This window comes from Pseudorasbora parva, chromosome 7, assembly GCF_024679245.1.
Source record: "Pseudorasbora parva isolate DD20220531a chromosome 7, ASM2467924v1, whole genome shotgun sequence".
NCBI classification, from domain to species: Eukaryota; Metazoa; Chordata; class Actinopteri; order Cypriniformes; family Gobionidae; genus Pseudorasbora; species Pseudorasbora parva.
Window position 1 is genome coordinate 51,221,031 of NC_090178.1, and position 19,181 is coordinate 51,240,211.

The 19,181-nt window shown below is 44.7% G+C and overlaps 1 protein-coding gene across 2 annotated transcripts in view; it reads left to right on the top strand.

Annotated features, from left to right (window-relative positions):
• Window positions 1-17,821, top strand: part of mboat1 (membrane bound O-acyltransferase domain containing 1) — a 46,635-nt gene extending 28,814 nt beyond the window's left edge. Inside the window, exons 10-14 of one of the 2 annotated variants that reach the window (XM_067449420.1) lie at window positions 3,484-3,548; window positions 6,728-6,860; window positions 9,025-9,176; window positions 16,872-17,008; window positions 17,089-17,821. In XM_067449420.1, coding sequence (XP_067305521.1) covers window positions 3,484-3,548; window positions 6,728-6,860; window positions 9,025-9,176; window positions 16,872-16,995 — 474 coding nt within the window. In that variant the 3' untranslated portion in view covers window positions 16,996-17,008; window positions 17,089-17,821. Of the gene's footprint in view, window positions 1-3,483; window positions 3,549-6,727; window positions 6,861-9,024; window positions 9,177-16,871 lie in introns of both variants that reach the window. The other variant, XM_067449421.1, reaches the window with a different exon arrangement.
• Window positions 17,822-19,181: the final 1,360 nt, after the last annotated feature.

The following is a 19,181-nucleotide window of genomic DNA, read 5'->3' on the forward strand; positions in this document are numbered from 1 at the left end:
TTGATGGGACCTTAGGCACGTAACCCGGCCTAGGATGTAAAATAGACTTTACTCCACCCGGGGCAAACTCCAGGCAAGTTGGCGTTACCGCCAAGGCCTGGAGATCTCCCACTCTCCTAAGAGAGGTAATAGCGAGGAGAAAAGCCACTTTACAGGTCAGGTGCTTCGGCTCTGCCAGCTCCAGTGGCTTGAAGGGGCCCTCAGCCAACCCTCTGAGAACCACTGCCAGGTCCCAGGTAGGAACTCTGGACTGAGCCACAGGCTTCATCCTCCGAGCTGGCCCATCACCCAGAGGTGTGTGGAAAGCCGCAATGGCAGCCATGTACACCTTAAGTGTGGACGGGGTCAGACCCGCAGAAAAACGGTCTTGGAGGAACTCCAGCACTGAAGCCACCGGGCAGTTAACTGGGTCCACCTCATGTTCTCTGCACCAAGTGGAAAAGACATTCCACTTGAGGCTGTACAGTCTCCTAGTAGATGGAGCCCTGGAGCTGACTAGGGTCTCTACCACCTCTGCCGACAGGCCGCCCTCTAGGTACCTGGCCCCCTCAGGGGCCAGACCCAAAGGTTCCAAATCTCTGGCCGGGGGTGAAATATTGTGCCCGCCGCCTAAGACAGGAGATCCCTCCTCAGAGGAATCTGCCACGGGTGACCTGCCAGCAGAGCTATGATGTCTGAGAACCAAACCCGGGTCGGCCAACGGGGCGCCACCAGAAGTAGGATGACCCCCTGTTGACGAACCATCTGCATACAGACGCAGGAATGCATACAGACATACATTCTGGGGGAATGCATACAGACGCAGCCTCGGCCACGTCTGTACCATGGCATCCAACTCCAGCGGGGCTGGATGCGTGAGGGAAAACCACAGTGGACAGTGGGACGTCTCTCGAGACGCAAACAGGTCCACTTCCACTGGGCCGAACCTCTCGCATATGGCCTCCACCACCTCTGGGTGGAGCCGCCACTCCCTGGGCCTCAGCCCCTGCCTTGACAGGATGTCTGCTCCCTGATTTTGAACCCCTGGGACATACATTGCCCTGATGGACAACAGTTTCCCTTGGGACCACAGGAGAATCAGATGCGGCAATCTGCATAGAGGGCGCGATCTCAACCCTCCCTGGTGACTGAGGTATGCTACGACAGCCGTATTGTCTGTCCGTACCAGGACATGTTGGCCGCGGAGGTCCGGGAAAAAGCTCCTGAGAGCTTTGTAGACCGCCATCATCTCCAGGCAGTTTATGTGCCAGGAGGAATGACGGCCCTCCCGAGGGCCCCTCGCAAAGCGGCCGTCCATGACCGCGCCCCAACCAGTGAGGGAGGCGTCTGTTGAAACGGATTTCCGGCAACAGGACGCTCCCAACACTGGCCCCTGGGATAGAAACCAAGGTTTCTTCCATATGACTAGGGAACGAAGGCATCTGCGCTTTACCCTGATCATACGGAACGGATTCCCTCTGGGGGAAAAACCCTTGGTTTTCAGCCACCACTGGAGGGGTCTCATGTGTAGCAGGCCGAACGGTATCACGTTGGACGCTGCTGCCATGTGCCCCAGAACTCTCTGAAAGTGCTTCACAGTGATGCTGTGGCCTAGCCTTATTCCTGAGACCATCGCCCGTACGGTCTCGACTCGTGCGGGAGACAATTGTGGCCGCATCGTAGTCGAATCCCATATGATCCCTAGGAATGTAATCCTCTGGGATGGCGTCAAAACACTCTTCTTCATGTTGAGTCTCAGCCCCAAGCACTTTATGTGGGCCAGAACGACATCTCGATGCCGGACTGCCATATCGTACGACTGGGCCAATATGAGCCAGTCGCCGATATAATTCAGTTCACGGATGCCCAGAAGCCTCATTGGAGCTAGAGCTGCATCCATGCACTTCGTGAATGTGCGTGGGGAGAGGGCTAGGCCTAAGGGAAGCACTCGATATTGGTACGCTTCGCCCCCGAAAGCGAACCTCAGGAACTTCCTGTGACACGGAAGGCTGGGGATATGGAAATATGCGTCCTTCAGATCTATCGTGACGAACCAGCCTTCGGACTAGATCTGACTCACGATGGTGGGGATCGTGAGTATTTTGAATCTGAACCTCCTTAGAGACCGATTCAAATGCCGCAGATCTAGAATTGGACGTAACCCCCCATCCTTTTTGGGAACTATAAAGTACCGGCTGTAGAACCCGGACAAACCTGTTCTATGGCTTCCTTCGCCAGTAAGGATTTTACTTCTAGTTCCATTACCCGAGCCTGCTCTGGTACCACTGCGGTCCAGTTCAACCCCCTGAATTTCGGAGGAGGGTGACTGAACTGCAGTCTGTAACCTTTCTCTACAGTACGCAGGACCCATGTAGAAATACTCGGAAGGCATTTCCATGCGCCGAGATAATCTACTAAGGGAACCAGCCTCTCGAGGCTGGCGTCGGGTGTTACACGAGGCTCGTCCCCAACCCCCTGAAGCGGCTGACCGGCAGGGAGAAGCTGGGATTAAGTCTCTATGTGCGGACGCGCGAGCTGCCCCACCGCAGGTCTTTCCAGAGGCGGTTGGGGCAGCATGCGTTCGGGGGAAATCAATGTGGCCCGAAGCGTCATAGACGGCGGGATTACCACATCGATTTCCCCAGGGCGCCACGAAGAAAACAACCTCGGTTTTCTCTTCATGGGAGGGACCGCCCTTAGAAGCCCTGCCGAGGCTAGGACTTCTTCCCGGCAGCCTTCCGCGCCTGAAGGACGTTCCGAGCGTGCTGAACACCCAGACACTGCACACAAAGCATGTGTGTATCCGAGCCCGAGATGTAACGAGGGCAAGGATGCACACACTGCTTGAATTCTCTCTCCATTCTCACTTTTTAAACTAATCACACACACTTTCACTCGCAACTGGACAAAACAACAGTAAATAGACAGACAATGTACAGAGAGCACCTGCTGAAGAGCAAAGACTGCCGCCATTATGCGCCGGCTCCCCTTTTATACTTCCGGGTACGCCGTCACAATGACATCATCACGCACGCCAATCGGATTGGACTAGTTTCTATTCAGACTTCAGAGTCGCTGATGCTTAGGGAGCATCCCCATTTCGTCGTTCCGACGCAGTGGGAAGTTCCCTCGATAAAGGGAACTATTATTCATTTTACATAGATTAATTTGATCATAAATCATTTGGCAAATTAAATAACTGCAAATTATAATAGTTTTCAAAAGTAACTTCATCACTTGAAGCAACACTCACCGAAGAGGTCGAACTGGAAGCCATGACTAAATCGGCCACCGTAGGAGTTGGAACGAAATCGAAATTGAGAGGAAAAGAAACTATTATTCACTGGATGGTCATAAACCTCCACTAGATGGGGGAAAATATCACACAGTGTAGCTTTAATGTAAACAGAAAACAAGATTATTTCCCTGCTGTTTTTGGCAGTGAAATGCCACGGGAGGATCTCTCATACCTTGAATTATAAAACATATTTTCTCTGTCTGCAGACAGCGACAAGTTTTAAATCATTTCTCAACAACTGGAATATACAGACTGCTCTTTGGCTAAAAAGGTATGTTTTAAATGTTAAAGTTCTATATTAGTCAACTGATCTGTTGCTGTTGACAAGAAAATGTTCCTGGAAAGTTTTGAACCAGTGCAGAATATTTTCCCCAATCCAGTCAAGACAAGGAAGAGTTTCTCCGTTATGAACACAACTGAATTAGAAGGCGATAGAAGGGAATGAGTCATTTGCTGATGCTATGAGGAACTCTGTTCAGGAGTGATGGTCTATGAAGCCTGTACACCATCAGAGCAATGCCGGCAGATAAACTCTGACTGGATGCAGGTGTCACATTAAGCAATTGCTGTCTGTCACACTCACCGATTTAAGAACAAACTCATGTTCTCTCTCTGATTCCTAGTCATGCAAAGTTTGTCGAAAACATGACATGAGGTGAAGGCCAAGTATGGTAACCCATAGCCAGAATTTGTCCTCTGAATTTAACCCATTCAATAGCCTGATGTGGTCATACTCAACTCTAGGCAGAATATGAGTCTGATGCTCATTGGGCTGTGATTATGGGGCGTGTTTCAACCCAACCAGGAAAGACTCCCTGATGATCTCATTGGTCAGTTTCTGTTGATCATTTGTCCGTCATCAGCTAAAGCCCGCCCTGATGATCACATTAGTCATTTTCTGTTGATCATCTGTCCGTCATCGGCTAAAGCCCACCCTGATGATCTCATTGGTCAGTTTCTGTTGATCATCTGTCCGTCATCGGCTAAAGCTCGCCCTGATGATCTCATTGGTCAGTTTCTGTTGATCATCTGTCCATCATCATCTAAAGCCCGCCCTGATGATTTGATTGGTCAGTTTCTGTTCAGGCATAATCACTCCTCTATGGATCGAGTCCAGACCGAACTGCCCGAGCTCAAATGTTGTGGGCGGGGCTGAGTTCGGCTGGCATCCAGGCTACCCATTCAAGTTAGTGCACACAAATTAGGAGTAGTCAGTAATAAACACACACTCCAAACCATGGACACACATACCCGGAGCAGTGGACACAGGGAAGAATTTGGGGCTTTGCTCAAGGGCACCTCAGTCATTTCCTACCGGCATTGAGAATCGAACTCGCAGCCTTCGGGCTACCAGTCTGACTCTCTAACCATTAGGCCATGACTGCCCCAAAACAGCAACACAAGCTCTGTGTGAACATAAGCGGTTGTAATGGACTGTAATTTATGGAATAACTTTACCATATGAATGTTTTGGGGATGCCGAGGCAGACCTGCTTGCCTTCTGAAGAGGAAGCCTTTATTCTCCTGGTGTAATGCCCTGAGGGAAGAGCACTTCAGGAAGGCCAGGAATGTGCACAGATTCTTCTCAGTGTGCCCCGCCTTCACACCTGAGAATCTCAAGGATCAACTCGGTGACAGTCCACTGACATGAACCAATCCAGTGGATGAACATAAACAATGAACAAATTCTCTGAGTGACCATTTTAAACAGAGACTTTCTCAGTGTCCAGTTCAAACCTCTTCGATCCAAACTGGGCTGGAACCCTCCATTGATATCAGGAAACCGTAGAAGCCTTTCCGGTAACACTTTAGTATGGAGAACACATATTCACTCTTAACTACGACTTTTGCCTTAATAATCTCCTAATTTACTGCTTATTAATAGTTAGTAAGGTAGTTTTTGTAGCGTTTAAGTTTAGGTATTGGGTCGGGTTAAGGGATGTAGAATAAGCTCATGCAGAATAAGGCATTGAGCTTTATAAGTGCTAATAAACAGACAATATCCTAGGAATATCCATGAACATAAGCAACTAGTTAATAGTTAATTACTGAACCCTAAAATAGTGTTACCTCCTTTTCTCAGTAAGGGTAGTTCATCTAACTGAGAGACACATCAGGATATATCTTAACCTTCTCCAGCACCAAAGTAGCATCTTCCAATAGCTCAGACGCTGCTTCGTCCTATTGCTTTGCCCCTCGGGGTAGATTCTGAGGCTTTCTACATCTGAGAGCAGATTTTGCTGTCTGAGGCCTCTATACATGTATCCTCACCTGCAGGACATGATGGCACACTGCATGGTGAACGCAGAACTTTAAAAAAGGTAGGTCTGTGTTTGCACCAAAACCTATTCCTGGAGTCATTGTGCTCTTTCCCACATCCTTGGGAACACTAAGAACTGAATGAATAAAGGCATGGATGCGGACACAAACTATACTGCCAAAAGTTTTGTGATGCCTGTCTTCACACACACATGAGCTTCCCATTGTTAACCCGTAGGGTTTAATCTGGAGTCGGCCCACCCTCTAACCGCTCCAGCTCTTCTGGGAAGGCTTTCCTCAAGGTTTAGGAGTGTGTTTATGGGGATTTTTGCCCATTCTTGTAGAAGCTCATTTGTGAGGTCAGGCACTGATGTTGGACGAGAAGGCCTGGCTCTCAGTCTCCGCTCTAATTCATCCCAAAGCTGTTCTATCGGGTTGAGCTCAGGACTCTGTGCAGGCCAGTCCAGTTCCTCCACACCAAACTCCTCATCCATGTCTTTATGGAGCGACGCTTTGTGCACTGGAGCGCAGTCATGCTGGGACAGGAAGGGGCCGTCCACAAACTGTTCCCACAAAGTCGGGACAATGAAATTGTCCAAAATGTCTTGGTATGCTGAAGCATTGACTTCCTCTCTCTGAAGAGAAAACTCAGACTCGAATGAGATTGCGCTCCAGTTATCTGTGCACAGTGACACTCTGTTATGGGATGGAGGATCAAGCATCAATGGTGGGATCTTGGACTGGTTTCAGAGAGAATTACTCCTGGGCCGAGTTACCTATAGACTCAACTAATTACACGGAAGTGACTTGTTATTAAGCACAACGGCAAATTGTGAGTTTTGTTGTTCATAGTTGTACTTGTATCATCCACTCTAAATGAAAGTATTAAATACCTATTTTATAATAATAGTTTTGAGTCTTTTGCTTTAAAAAGCTCCAGCAGCAGTTTCAAAACTCACAATAGTTGTCAACATATCCTTGTTTCCTGTCTCGTCTACTCTCTCATATCTAATAAGTTGTTAAAGTTTGCTATTTTTACACAGCTTCTTTCCATACATTGCCAGTACATAGTGACACTGCTTCGAGAAGAATACAGTTATGATATAATATTACTATGCTTAGGTATTTCATGTATGTGTATTAGCATGTATCTGTGCCATTTGTCACATGCTTTCATCTGTTATGCTGCAGTGTATGTTATGATCGAGCGACGTGTTACCGCATGCCACTCACATTTGTGCTGTCAGCCATCTGGCATGGAGTTTACCCAGGATACTACTTCACATTCATCACCGCTATACCCATCACCTTAGCAGCTCGCACTGTGAGTCGCACACACACACGCACACACACACACACACACACACACACACACACACACACACACACACACACACACACACACACACACACACACACACACACACACACACACACACACACACACACACACACACACACACACACACACACACACACACACACACACAGACGGCATCTATGTTATGCCATTCACTTCTATTGTGCTGTTTGCACTGCATTCTCTGTCACATGCGACACAAACACTGCAAATCTCTCTATCTCTCTCTCCCTCTCTCTCTCTCTCTCTCTCTCTCTCTCTCTCTCTCTCTCTCTCTCTCTCTCTCTCTCTCTCTCTCTCTCTCTCTCTCTCTCTCTGAAACCTAAAGCTACTGCCTTGCTACAGGTTGTGTTAAAGCAACTATCAGTTCTAATATCATTAATCTATCCCCTGAAATGTCTGTTTTGGAGTATGTAGGTTTAGTCAGCAGTGACTTTTACAGCAGTGTCACACCAACATAGTGAAGGGGAACTATCCGTATGGACATCATGGCAGAGGCAAAGTGTCCAAAGAGAACGCTGACCTAAAGCTGAGGAACTTTGCGCGATATAATGGGGAAAAACAGTGGTAGTGTTTCGCTGTGCTATATCATTACTTGTTAAAGCATTTTTCACCCAAAAATGTAAATCCTGTCATTAATTTCTCATGTCTCAAACCCTTCATCACATTAAGGCTGAACCACTGGACTGGAGTCACATGAACTATTTTAGCCATGTCTTTACTGCCTTTCTGACCCTTTAAAGTTTTCATTAGTCTATGGAGGGTCAGATAGCTCATCATAAATATCTTCATCTGTGTCTGAAGATGAACAAAGAGCTGACGGGTTTGAGACGACATGAGGAATTAATGACAGGATTATCAGAACTAACCCTTTAACAGCAGCTTGTTACTGGGAAAGCTATATTATTTCAAAAAGTAGTTGATCTATAGTCAAGCTCCTGAAAAAATGTAGTGAAGATATTAGTGTTGTTTCTTTTAGGCCCTGCTTCCACCTGCTATTACAAGTAGTCATTGAACACAGATGAACATGGAGTGCAAAAAGTTCCACATATGGAAGTACAAAACACACGGCCGCATCCCATTTATAGTGGAAAGCCATCGTTCCTGAATGTGTGTCAGACTGAAGGGAATCACAGAGTACTCAATGCCCTCTCACCTAACACACACTCATTTGAGAAGCACACAAACATTTGAGAAGCACACAAACACTTTCCCACGTGCCACTCCCATGAAAAGGGATGTAGGAGGAGTGATGGAAGAGGAGGACAGCGGTCAGATTAGAGGTTTTCTGTTAATACCAGGAGTTGCCTGTCTGAAATCTGAACAGATAGATTATCAAAATAAACAAAATTTTCAGAACAATTGGATTTGCCTGCTTGTCTTCTTACCAGTGTATTTTGCCTTCAAAGGATTTTTTGTTACTTTTGAACAAAGTCTTTTTCCATTTCTCCTCACAAAACCAACCTGGTCTCATTGGAAAAACGTACCAGTGGCAACGTTTTTGCAAACCACAAAATATGTACTAATATGTCCATATCACTGCAGTTTCCAACAGAAATGACCACTAGAGGCACTAAAACAGCAAGTATGTTTTATGTTTTTTTTCCATAGTCCATGATTTGTAAACAAACACATTTTTGAGTTTGCATCCCTTATGTTGGGCTTTTCTGACACACCAAAGCTCGATAGCTCAGCTGGAGCAGATTTGTGCTTGCGATGCTGAAAGCTCGGGAACGAATCCCATGAAAAACGAGTCTTGATAAAAGACGAGTTCAGACACAAGCTAAAATGACAGTCTTATTTTTGTCACATTTGCTGTTATTAACACTATCGGGTCGGTTTAGGGTTTAGTGTGTTTGTGCGTTAAAAAAAAACAATGTGACAAAACATGCCAGATTCACACAAATCTGTTTAGCGCCCCCCAGTGGACATTTAATTTTGAAATTGCCACGATATGCACCTATTAGTACGTATTTTGTGGTTTGCAAAAACGTTACCACAGGTTTGTTTTTCCAATGGGATCAGGCTGCACAAAACACATGGCGGTGTCACACATTTGCATGAATCACTTTATAGCTGATCATTCTCTGCCACTCACTCACTGTTGCCTTTTGTTTGATGTAATCAGGTGCGCAGAAACTTCCGGCAGTATTTTCTGTCTTCTCGCAAGCTGAAGATCTTCTATGATGTTGTGACATGGGCTGCCACCCAGTTGACGATCTGCTACACCGTGATGCCTTTCCTTCTGCTGGCCGTCGAGCCCACCCTGCAGTATTACAGGTAACGCTCAGTCAGGAGATACGGCATAAAGTCTGGTCAATGTTGCAACTTGTTCTGGTCAAGAAGTTCCCATAAAGAAGGAAAGGTGTTATCAGGCTAAGATATACAATTTGTTCTGTCAGGACCACTATCGTCAAACATGATTGACTGTTAGCAAACAGTTTGGATTGGTGGTATGGTTCTGTTCTTGGCAGCCTAGCATGGATAAGAGCAGGGACAATAGAGGCCTTAGGGTAAACCGAACAGAACCAACATAAATCAACTGCAGATTTAATAGGCTTGATATTACTCTAGGTAGACGTCAGCTGATGCGAGCTTGACTGACGAGACCTGCCAGAACTAACGCTACACTTTATTTACGAGTTTTAGTAAATCTGGAATCGTACCGCAATAAAAATGTGAAATGCAATAAAGTATTTTGAATAATTGTACAGTAGTCCCCATAAAATATTCTACTGATGACTTGAGGAACTGTTTATAGACTTTGTATTCCACATGTCCATTGGTTCAGAAGTAATAAATCTGGTTGCTTGGCTTCGGTTTTTGGCATGTCATGCCTGCCACATAACGGCACTACATTAAACAGCAAGTGATTTTAAACATCTGATATCTCCTCTGTAGCTCAAAGGAAAATATATATGATTATTGTTAATTATATATTGTATACAGGCCCAGGGCTATAGCAAACCCAAGGGCCCTTGGTGCTATTTTCTACCATGAGTAGATAAACAAATGAGAATGCTTTGTTTATAATGATGAGGACATTTTAAGCTATGATCCTTGCAGGATGTTTTAATGGTACAAAGAGCTCTTATATACCTCAGAATATCTAGCTTTGATTTCTCATATCATGAACTCTTTCATTTAAAGCTCCATGGTAACTATGGGTCATTGGTTGATTATAAAACCTTTGTTCAGTGAAGGTTTTAGAGCCTTATGTTTGTGCTTTGACGATAGGCGTGGCTACGAGACGCAGTGTCTCGTTCCCTCTCAGGGAACATGGGTTATATTCATAGCCCGAGACGTTCCCTTTATCGAGGGAACTCGCAGTGCATCATCGTAGATGACACTTCAGGGAACGAATACCCACTATGCCACGCCCACTATGTAACCCCTGGTGTGAACCAACTCTGGGCACACTCAGGAGGCGAGCACTCTGGCACCTGGCGTCACCGGGAGGTGCTGACTGTAATGCCTAATGAAGGTGTGCGGGGTGGCCCACCCGGCCGCTTCGCAAACTTCCTGCAAACAGGCTCCCGAAAGGAGGGCTACCGAAGAGGCCATGCCCCTGGTAAAATTAGCCCTCACGTCTATAGGTGAAGGCAAATTGCGCACCTGACAATATTGCCTGGACAATCCAGTTTCTGATAGTCTGTTTTGCCGCAGGCAGCCCTTTCTTGGGTGGACCGAAACACACCAACAACTGGTCTTACTTCCTCCACTGGGCAGACTTCTCCAAATAAATCCTCATTGCCCGAACCGGGCAGAGGAGGTGAAGTCTGCCCTCTTCCGCCGTCACATGAGGCGGGGGAAGGAATGCCTGGAGAACCACCGACCGTACCGTGTTAGATGGCACCTTGGGTACATAACCCGGGGTCGGACGCAAGATAGCCTTAACTCCGCCTGGGGCAAACTCCAAGCAATTTATTTATTTATTTATTTATTGTTTATTTGAATAGGGACAGATACAAAGTCGACAAAGATTATTACATAAAGAATAATCCGTTGCGTGTATCACAGTGTTTTTAGCCAGGGCTAATTCGCAACACCTGTCCCTAGAAAGGCTTTTTAACAGATTAAGACAATGAAGAAATAACCACACACACAAGAAAGAAAAAAAAAGAAAAAAAAACATAAATAAATAAATAAAAAATGTCCAGAAACCAGTTAGCTCCAAGAAAGATAAATGTATCCGATAAGCACATGTCTTTAAACTTACACAAGTCACATTTCATATATTCCCCTCATATGGCATGATTACACTTCTGCTGCTGTAAAAACCAAGTTTTTGTAACTTTTTTAAAGGCGGACAGTTTAGTTAAAAATTTTATATGTGTTGGAAGCCGATTCCACAGGTTAGCTCCTTTCACAGAAAAAACATTTTGGGCAAAAGATGTTTTACAAAAGGGAACTTTACAGTCTCCACATGTAGCTGCTCTTGTTGATCGAGAAAATTCTAATCTGTTGACAAATTTACACAATGGTTCAGGTGCTAGTCCAGTCAAACATTTAAAAAACAACGTTATGTGTCTAAGATTGACAAAATTAACAAAATTTAAGAGTTTATGTTTACTTAAAATGTAACAATGGTGAAATCGAATAGGCTTGTTATCTAAAATTTTTAGGGCACGGTTATAAAGCCTCTCAATAGGCTTTAGAGTAGTTTGGCTAGTCAGGGACCAAACAGTAGTACAGTATGACAGGTGAGACAGGATCATAGCGTTCAGAAACACATGTGCACATTCAAATGTCAAATGGCTCCTGATCATTCTGAAACAGTTCATGCTTGTTTTCATTTTTCTTGAAATCTTCTTAATATGACTTTTAAAATTTAGCTGAGAATCTAAAATTACTCCTAAATATTTTTCTTGTTCTACCTGATCAATAAGTTCACCATTTATTTTTATGTTAAGATCATTTGTTATCCGTGTTCTTTTTATAGAAAAACACATAGATTTCGTTTTCCTCAGATTAAGTGTTAAACATGATTTATTAAGCCAATTAGATACTTTCTCAAGACTTTTAGTCAGTGTATTGCCAATAACAACAGGGCTTTTACCGGACACATAAACCACTGTGTCGTCGGCATACATCTGAAGGCCAACTTCAGGACACACTTCTGGCAGCTCGTTCACATACAGGCTGAAGAGGATAGGCCCCAGTATGGTTCCCTGAGGGATTCCGGTCTTAATTTTGCAAGGGGCAGATTTTATATGATCAATCACCACACATTGTTCGCGACCCTGTAAATATGACGCAAACCATAATAATGTCTGGCGTGACATATTATACGAGGACAGTCTTGAGATAAGATGGCTGTGGTTTACGGTGTCGAATGCCCTCTTTAAGTCCAGGAATACTACACCCACGATGTTTCCTCGATCAAGCGGCTGCACAACATTTTCCAACAATGCACAGATGGCTGATTCAGTGGAATGGTTCTGTCTGAAACCATACTGTTGAGGGTGGATATACTGATGTGTTTCTAAATATTGGGTTAGCTGTCCTGAAACAATTTTTTCTATTATTTTTGACATTACCGGAACCAGACTTATAGGTCTATAGTTACTAACATCTGTGGTATCCCCGGACTTCAGGATGGGTTTAACCAGTGCTTTTTTCCAAGCATCTGGAAATACTCCAGTTCGAATAGAGACATTTATAATGTGGGTCAAAGGTAAAATTACATTTTGAGAATATTTTTTAAGAAAAGTTGCATCTATGTTGTAATTGTCTTTGGATAAATTAATATTCAGGTCTGAAATAGCTTTCAGTACCACTGCCTGATCCACTTCTCTAATTTTAAAGGTATTCTCATTTGCTGATGACAATGTGTTTAAATTAAGCTCTTCGTCTAAAAAATTAGAAGCAAGATCTTGTACTGATTCAATAAAAAAATTATTAAAAGCATTTGCAATTTGGAAAGGTTCTGCTATATTTTTTCCTTCACAATTTAGTTCAGTCAAATGATTTGTATTTACATTAGGTTTAATTAGACTGTTAATTTGTTTCCACATTGCTTTACAATTTCCTTTAGCTTCAGTTAAAATATTCATATAATAATTTGCTTTTAAGTTACGCAATTCTTTTACTACTTGATTTCGTAAGCCTTTAAATAACATCAGATCTGTGTCATATCTGGTTTTAAGATAGGTTTTTAAAGAAAAATCTCTTTTTTTAATCAGCTGTCGAACTGTATCACTAACCCATGGAAGCTGTACTTTTCTCTGTGGCCTTTTACATTGTTTTAAGAACTTATTCAAAGTATTACTCAATGTAGAAGTAAATATATCACAACACTCGTTTACTTGACTATGTTTGGAGACTTCATCCCAATTAATGTTTGCTAACTCTTTCTCAAATTTAATAAGATCCTTGCGAGGGATTATTAACTTGGTGGCTTTCCGGTCATATTTATATTCATTTAAACGTTTTTTTGAGAGTTTTCTAGAAATTAATATCATGTTATGGTCTGATAGGCCACACACCAAATTATATGTTTCAATTTAGCGTGACTACCAACGCTTGGAGGTCCCCCACTCTCCTCAGAGAAGTGATGGCAAGGAGAAAGGCCACCTTAAGCGTGCGGCTCTTGGCCTCAGCCAGCTCCAGCGGCTCAAAGGGGGCCTCAGCCAACCCCTCGGGCACTACTGCCAGGTCCCATGTTGGAACCCTGGAATGAGCCACTGGCCTCATCCTCCATGCCCCTTCGGAGGAACCGTACAACCAAATGGTGCCTTCCCAGTGGTCCCTCACCTATAGGTGTGTGGAAAGCCCCAGTAGCTGCCACAAACACCTTAAGTGTGGCCCGGTGGAGAAACGGTCTTGGAGAAACTCCAGCACTGAAGCCACTGCGCAGTTAACTGGGTTCACCTCACTTTTCTTTGTGTTGAGTCTCAGCCCCAAGCACCTCATATGGGCTAGAACAGCATCTCGATGCTGAACCGCCATATCGTACGATCTGGCCATGATCAGCCAGTCGAGTACACGGTTGAGTTGAGTACACAATTGAGTGCACAGATGCCCTGGAGTCTTAACAGAGCCAGAGCTGCATCCATGCACTTCGTGAAGGTGCGAGGCAAGAGAGCTAGGCCGAAGGGAAGAACCCGATATTGGTACGCTTCACCACCGAAAGCGAACCTTAGGAACTTCCTGTGACTGGGACGGATGGAGATATGGAAGTATGCGTCCTTAAGATCTATTGTGACGAACCAGTCCTCGAACTGGATCTGACTCACGATGGCTGGAATAGTGAATATCTTGAACCTGAATCTCCTCAGAGACCGGTTCAGATGTCTGAGATCTAAAATCGGACACAACCCCCCATCCTTCTTGGGGACTATGAAGTACCGGCTGTAGAACCCGAACTCCCTCTCTGGCGGGGGGATACGTTCTATCGCCCCTTTTACCAGCAGAGAGTGTACTTCCTGCCCCATTACCCCCACCTGCTCGGGATCGACCACAGTCCAGACCACCCCTCCAAATTTTGGGGGAGGGATACTGAACTGTAGTCTGTAGCCCCGTTCTACAGTGCGCAGGGCCCACACAGAAATATTCGGAAGGCATGACCATGCGCCGAGATATTCTGCTAAGGGAACCAGCCCCTCGAGGCTGGTCTGGGGTATAAACCGAACCTCCCCCCTGACCCCCTATAGCGAATGCCCGGCAGGGAATAGCCGGGGAAGATTTTCGGTGTGCGAACGCAGTCGCTGCTCTGCCGCAGGTCTTATTAGAGGCGGCTGGAGTAGCGTGCGAACGCGGGGCATCGATGTGGCCCGGAGCCCTTTTGACTGCTGGAGCACAACATCGATTCCCTGAGAGCTTCGGGGGGAAAACGACCTCGGTCGTTCCACCCCGTGGGGGACAGCTCTCAACGACCCAGCCGCAGCTAGGACCGCTTGGAAGCCTTCTTAGCCTCAATGACCTCCCTCAGGTCAGCCTTCGGCTTCTAAGCCTTCCCACGAGAACGTCGCTTCTTTTGCCAAGCTCCCTCAGGAGGGGCGCGAGAAGCAACGCCCTGCTTTTGCATCTCTCGGTGCAAGGAGCTTGGTGCTGGTTGAGACTGCCCACTCGAGGCAGTTTTGCTGGAGGAGCCCGAGCGGTGAGGGAGAAATGGACTGAGGGCGGCCGCCTGTTTCTTTACCACCTGAAACCTTTTGACGACGGTGCTCACAGCGAAAAGGCCAGAAGGTAAAACCGGGGAATCAAGGAGAATGGGTCTATCTCTCTCCCTGATCCTCGACAGGTTAAGCCAGAGATGCCTCTCCGCACACGCCATACCAGCCATAGAGCGGCCAATAGCACGGGCCGTCTCTTTTGTGATACGGAGAGACAAATCTGTTGCTTTCCTCAATTCAGTAATATCCTCCGGAGAGGGTCCCTCAACTATACGGCCCGGGCGTGCTGCACACCGAGGCACTGCACACAGAGCTGGTGTGTGTCCGTGCCCGAAATGAAACGCGGACAGGGAGGCACACACCGTCTGAACTGCTCGCTCACCATTACAACAGTTTAATTGAATGATAAGCTCTACGGGACAAACAACACCAAATAGACAACAAAACACAGAGCGCTGACGCTGAAGAGCAGAAAGCTAACACTGCTTTTGCCGGCGTCCCTTTATACCTCCGGGTATGCCGTCACTCACTACGTCCTGATGCAACACCAATCAGCATTGGCCTTTTTTCATTCAAGCTTCAGTGGCGTCTTGCTAAGGGCGTTCCCCGAAGTATTATCTATGATGACGCAGTGCGAGTTCCCTCGATAAAGGGAACTGGACCCCCGACTGAGCCTGGTTTCTCCCAAGTATATTTTTTTTCTCTCCATTCTGTCTTCTGATGGAGTTTGGGCTCCTTGCAGCTGTTTCCCTGTTGATTTGACTGTACTGACATATTGGATGAGAACTGAACTGAGCTGTACAATGACATTACTTTTTGGCTGAATTTAAACTCATTGAATATTATCCTCAATAAACCTGTCTCCGGCGCGATGACTCAGATCTTTCAACTATTCGTATACTTGTGTAATCGACACGCCATCCTCAATAAACCTTCTATAAACTATAATACTGATCTGCCAACATTGTCTCTCTATGATAAATTAAAATAAGCTGATAACATCACTGTTTACTCCAGAACGACTGTACAGCCAAATCTAATTCTGCTGCAGTATTGTCCTGTTTAACACTGAAGCTGCTTTGACACAATCGGCGTTGGAGAAGCGCGATATAAATAAAGTTGACTGATTGATTGATTGGTTGGTTGGTTGGTTGGTTGGTTGGTTGGTTGATTGGTTGGTTGATTGATTGATTGGTTGGTTGGTTGGTTGGTTGATTGGTTGGTTGATTGATTGATTGATTGATACACAGTTATTGAACCTAACTGAATCAACTCTGAACTGACTTCAGCTGAACAATGACACTGTTTCTTTTAAGTCCTGCTTTAGAGCAGAATTGCCAGAGCTCCCTGCAGTCCCAAAAGGACTAGCGAGAGATCCCAGGACGGGATGAGGCATGATTTGGGATAGGGATTGCATAGGGTTTGGGATCTCTTGGGAACCCTATGAATCCTTTTTTTGGTAATGAAAATATGGTCACCCTAGATAAAGGCATATTCAATAAACTCGGATCAGTCACATTAATACGAATGCCACTCGCCTTACTCTCCACACACTGACCCTGATATCAGGTTTCTTCTGCAGTTTTGTCCGCCTCAGACACTGGTGGAGTAAATAGACACTGAATTAAGTTTATTAGCACATTTGTATTTCTAGCTTTTCTATTCTTCTGTGGAAAAACGTGTTTCTCAACAATTCTCTAGAGAGAAATATCCTGAAAGTGCAAAATGATCTAAATGTATAGTGTAACCATTTTAGAAGGTTTCTCTTGTATTCTCTTTTTAATGTTTCTGGATGCTATCACTTTCAGGATGTTGTTTCTGCTGTTATTGTTTATCTGTTGGTTTCTCTGTCCTTCAGATCGATGTACTTTCATGTGCATCTCATCAGCATTCTGGCTGTGCTCCTCCTGCCCAGCAAACCCAGAGGCTTCAAGCCTGAAAGACTTGAGCGGCATTCCAACAATAATGTGAAGGAGGACTGAGCCCTTTCTGGCTTGTGTGTGTGTGTGTGTGTGTGTGTGTGTGTGTGTGTGTGTGTGTGTGTGTGTGTGTGTGTGTGTGTGTGTGTGTGTGTGTGTGTGTGTGTGTGTGTGTGTGTGTGTGTGTGTGTGTGTGTGTGTGTGTGTGTGTGTGTGTGGACTGCAAGAGCTGAGGCATTGATAGACAAAGGGAACTTTGTGTGAACAAAATAAAAACGCCTGGCCTGGGTCTTCCCTTGCTCTCAGGCCAGTGCTGAGCTTTACACACACACACACACACACACACACACACACACACACACACACACACACACACACACACACACACACACACACACATTTACCACACCAGAGATGCACTCTATTCAAACTAAACACACACTTACACAAAACCAGCCAGAGAACAAATAAGGGAACACACAGTCTGAATAGTGCTGTACCCACTATGTGACATCTTTATTAAGTTTAAAAAATGCTGCCCGTTTTAATGGACTTTTTAAATAGTTTAACACAATTTCATAATTTATTTTGGATATAACTTCATGATCACTTTATACTGATGCCAAGAGAGAATTACTTGATTTTCTTGTTTTTTGTTTTTATAAAATGGAGTGAATTGGTTTGTCATACTAATGTATAAATAATAATGTCTTTAATGATGTCTTAGTTTTGTGTTGATGTCCATTTTCAGTGAAATCACAGTGTAGTAAATGTCTAATGGCTGATTAATGAATGAAAATACTGCTGCATATATTAAATGAAGAATATCAAATTAGAATGACATGTTGTGGAAGGTGCTGCCTAAATAAACATGTTTTTGAATTATTAATGAGCGTTGAATTTGTTGTGTGCCTAGATTTGCTAAATGTATTTACTATCTAGAATGTCTGCAACCAGAATATCTTCTGACTCTGAGCTAGGTCAGGTTAGATCAGGTCCTTCACTGAGTCCCACCGCTGTTCATCTCTCTGCTCTGGCTTCACCGTCAAGACATTGATGCTGGTGTGTGTGTGTGTGTGTGGGTGGGTGGGGGGGGGGGGGCGTGCTTGCTTATATTCCATTCATTTCAGATGTGTTAGAACAGTTTCAGACTTGAGCATAGTTACGCTAGTTATTTATTTACAATTTTTAAACAAGACAAAAATACTGAGTAAGAAAAGCATTTTCTGCAGTGTCCGGCCACTCTCCGTTGACAAGCGTTAACTTCCCCGAAGGCGGGAACTCTGTTGAAGTTTAAAGCTATTAGATCCATAACCAAACGCTAACGTTTGGTCGTGACGTATGTCATCTCAAACTAGCGCAAACATCTACATCATCGTTCCAGCCACTCCTGTTTGCGGATTGGACCGGTTAAAAAACTGACCAGAGAAAACCAGAGACTATACGACAATCCCAGATGAGTACTGAAGGAAAATGAAAAGCCATGCTAGACTAGAGTGAGCCCAGGTTAGTATTTGTGGTACTCATGAGGGTCCACCCCAGCCTTCCTCAGGCCCAACACCAGTGCAGAAAATAACCAAAGTGAGTGAGTAACCAAAGGAACCAATAAACCAATAAACAGGCGACCGGAGAGACAGGACAAACACGCTACAGTCTGGACCTATAATTGGTCATTCCACAATGTTCATTTTCTTGTTTTTCAACCATTCTGAGGGGAATGTGCTTGTGTCTGTCTTCATGAATGGCCCAACTGTGCTTCCGCTCCAGTGCCTGATTATTTACTGACACACCAGCACACCATGTTCAACAGGCCACATGACCTAAACACTCAGCACTTTAGCTTAAGAGAATTATCCGTACACTTACAGTCTTAACAATACCGGGGTTTCCACAGTGATGCCATTGAAGAACCATATTTCAGTTCCTTAGAGAACCTTTCAGTGATCAGTTCATAAAAGAGACATTTGGGTAACACTTTCTAATACCTCACGCTATGATCATTAGTCAAGCTTTAGTAGATATAAAAAGCATCCTTTATAAAGCCTTAATGGACATTAATAAGCATTAAAAAAATACTGCTATACATGATTTATTCTTGCACATCAATAATGTGTTTGGTAACACTTTATTTTAGGGTTCAGTTATTAACTAGTGTGTTATGATCATGCATATTACTATGATATTGTCTGTTTATGAGCACTTCTAAAGCTCATATTAATGCCTTATTCTGCATGAGCTTATTCTACATC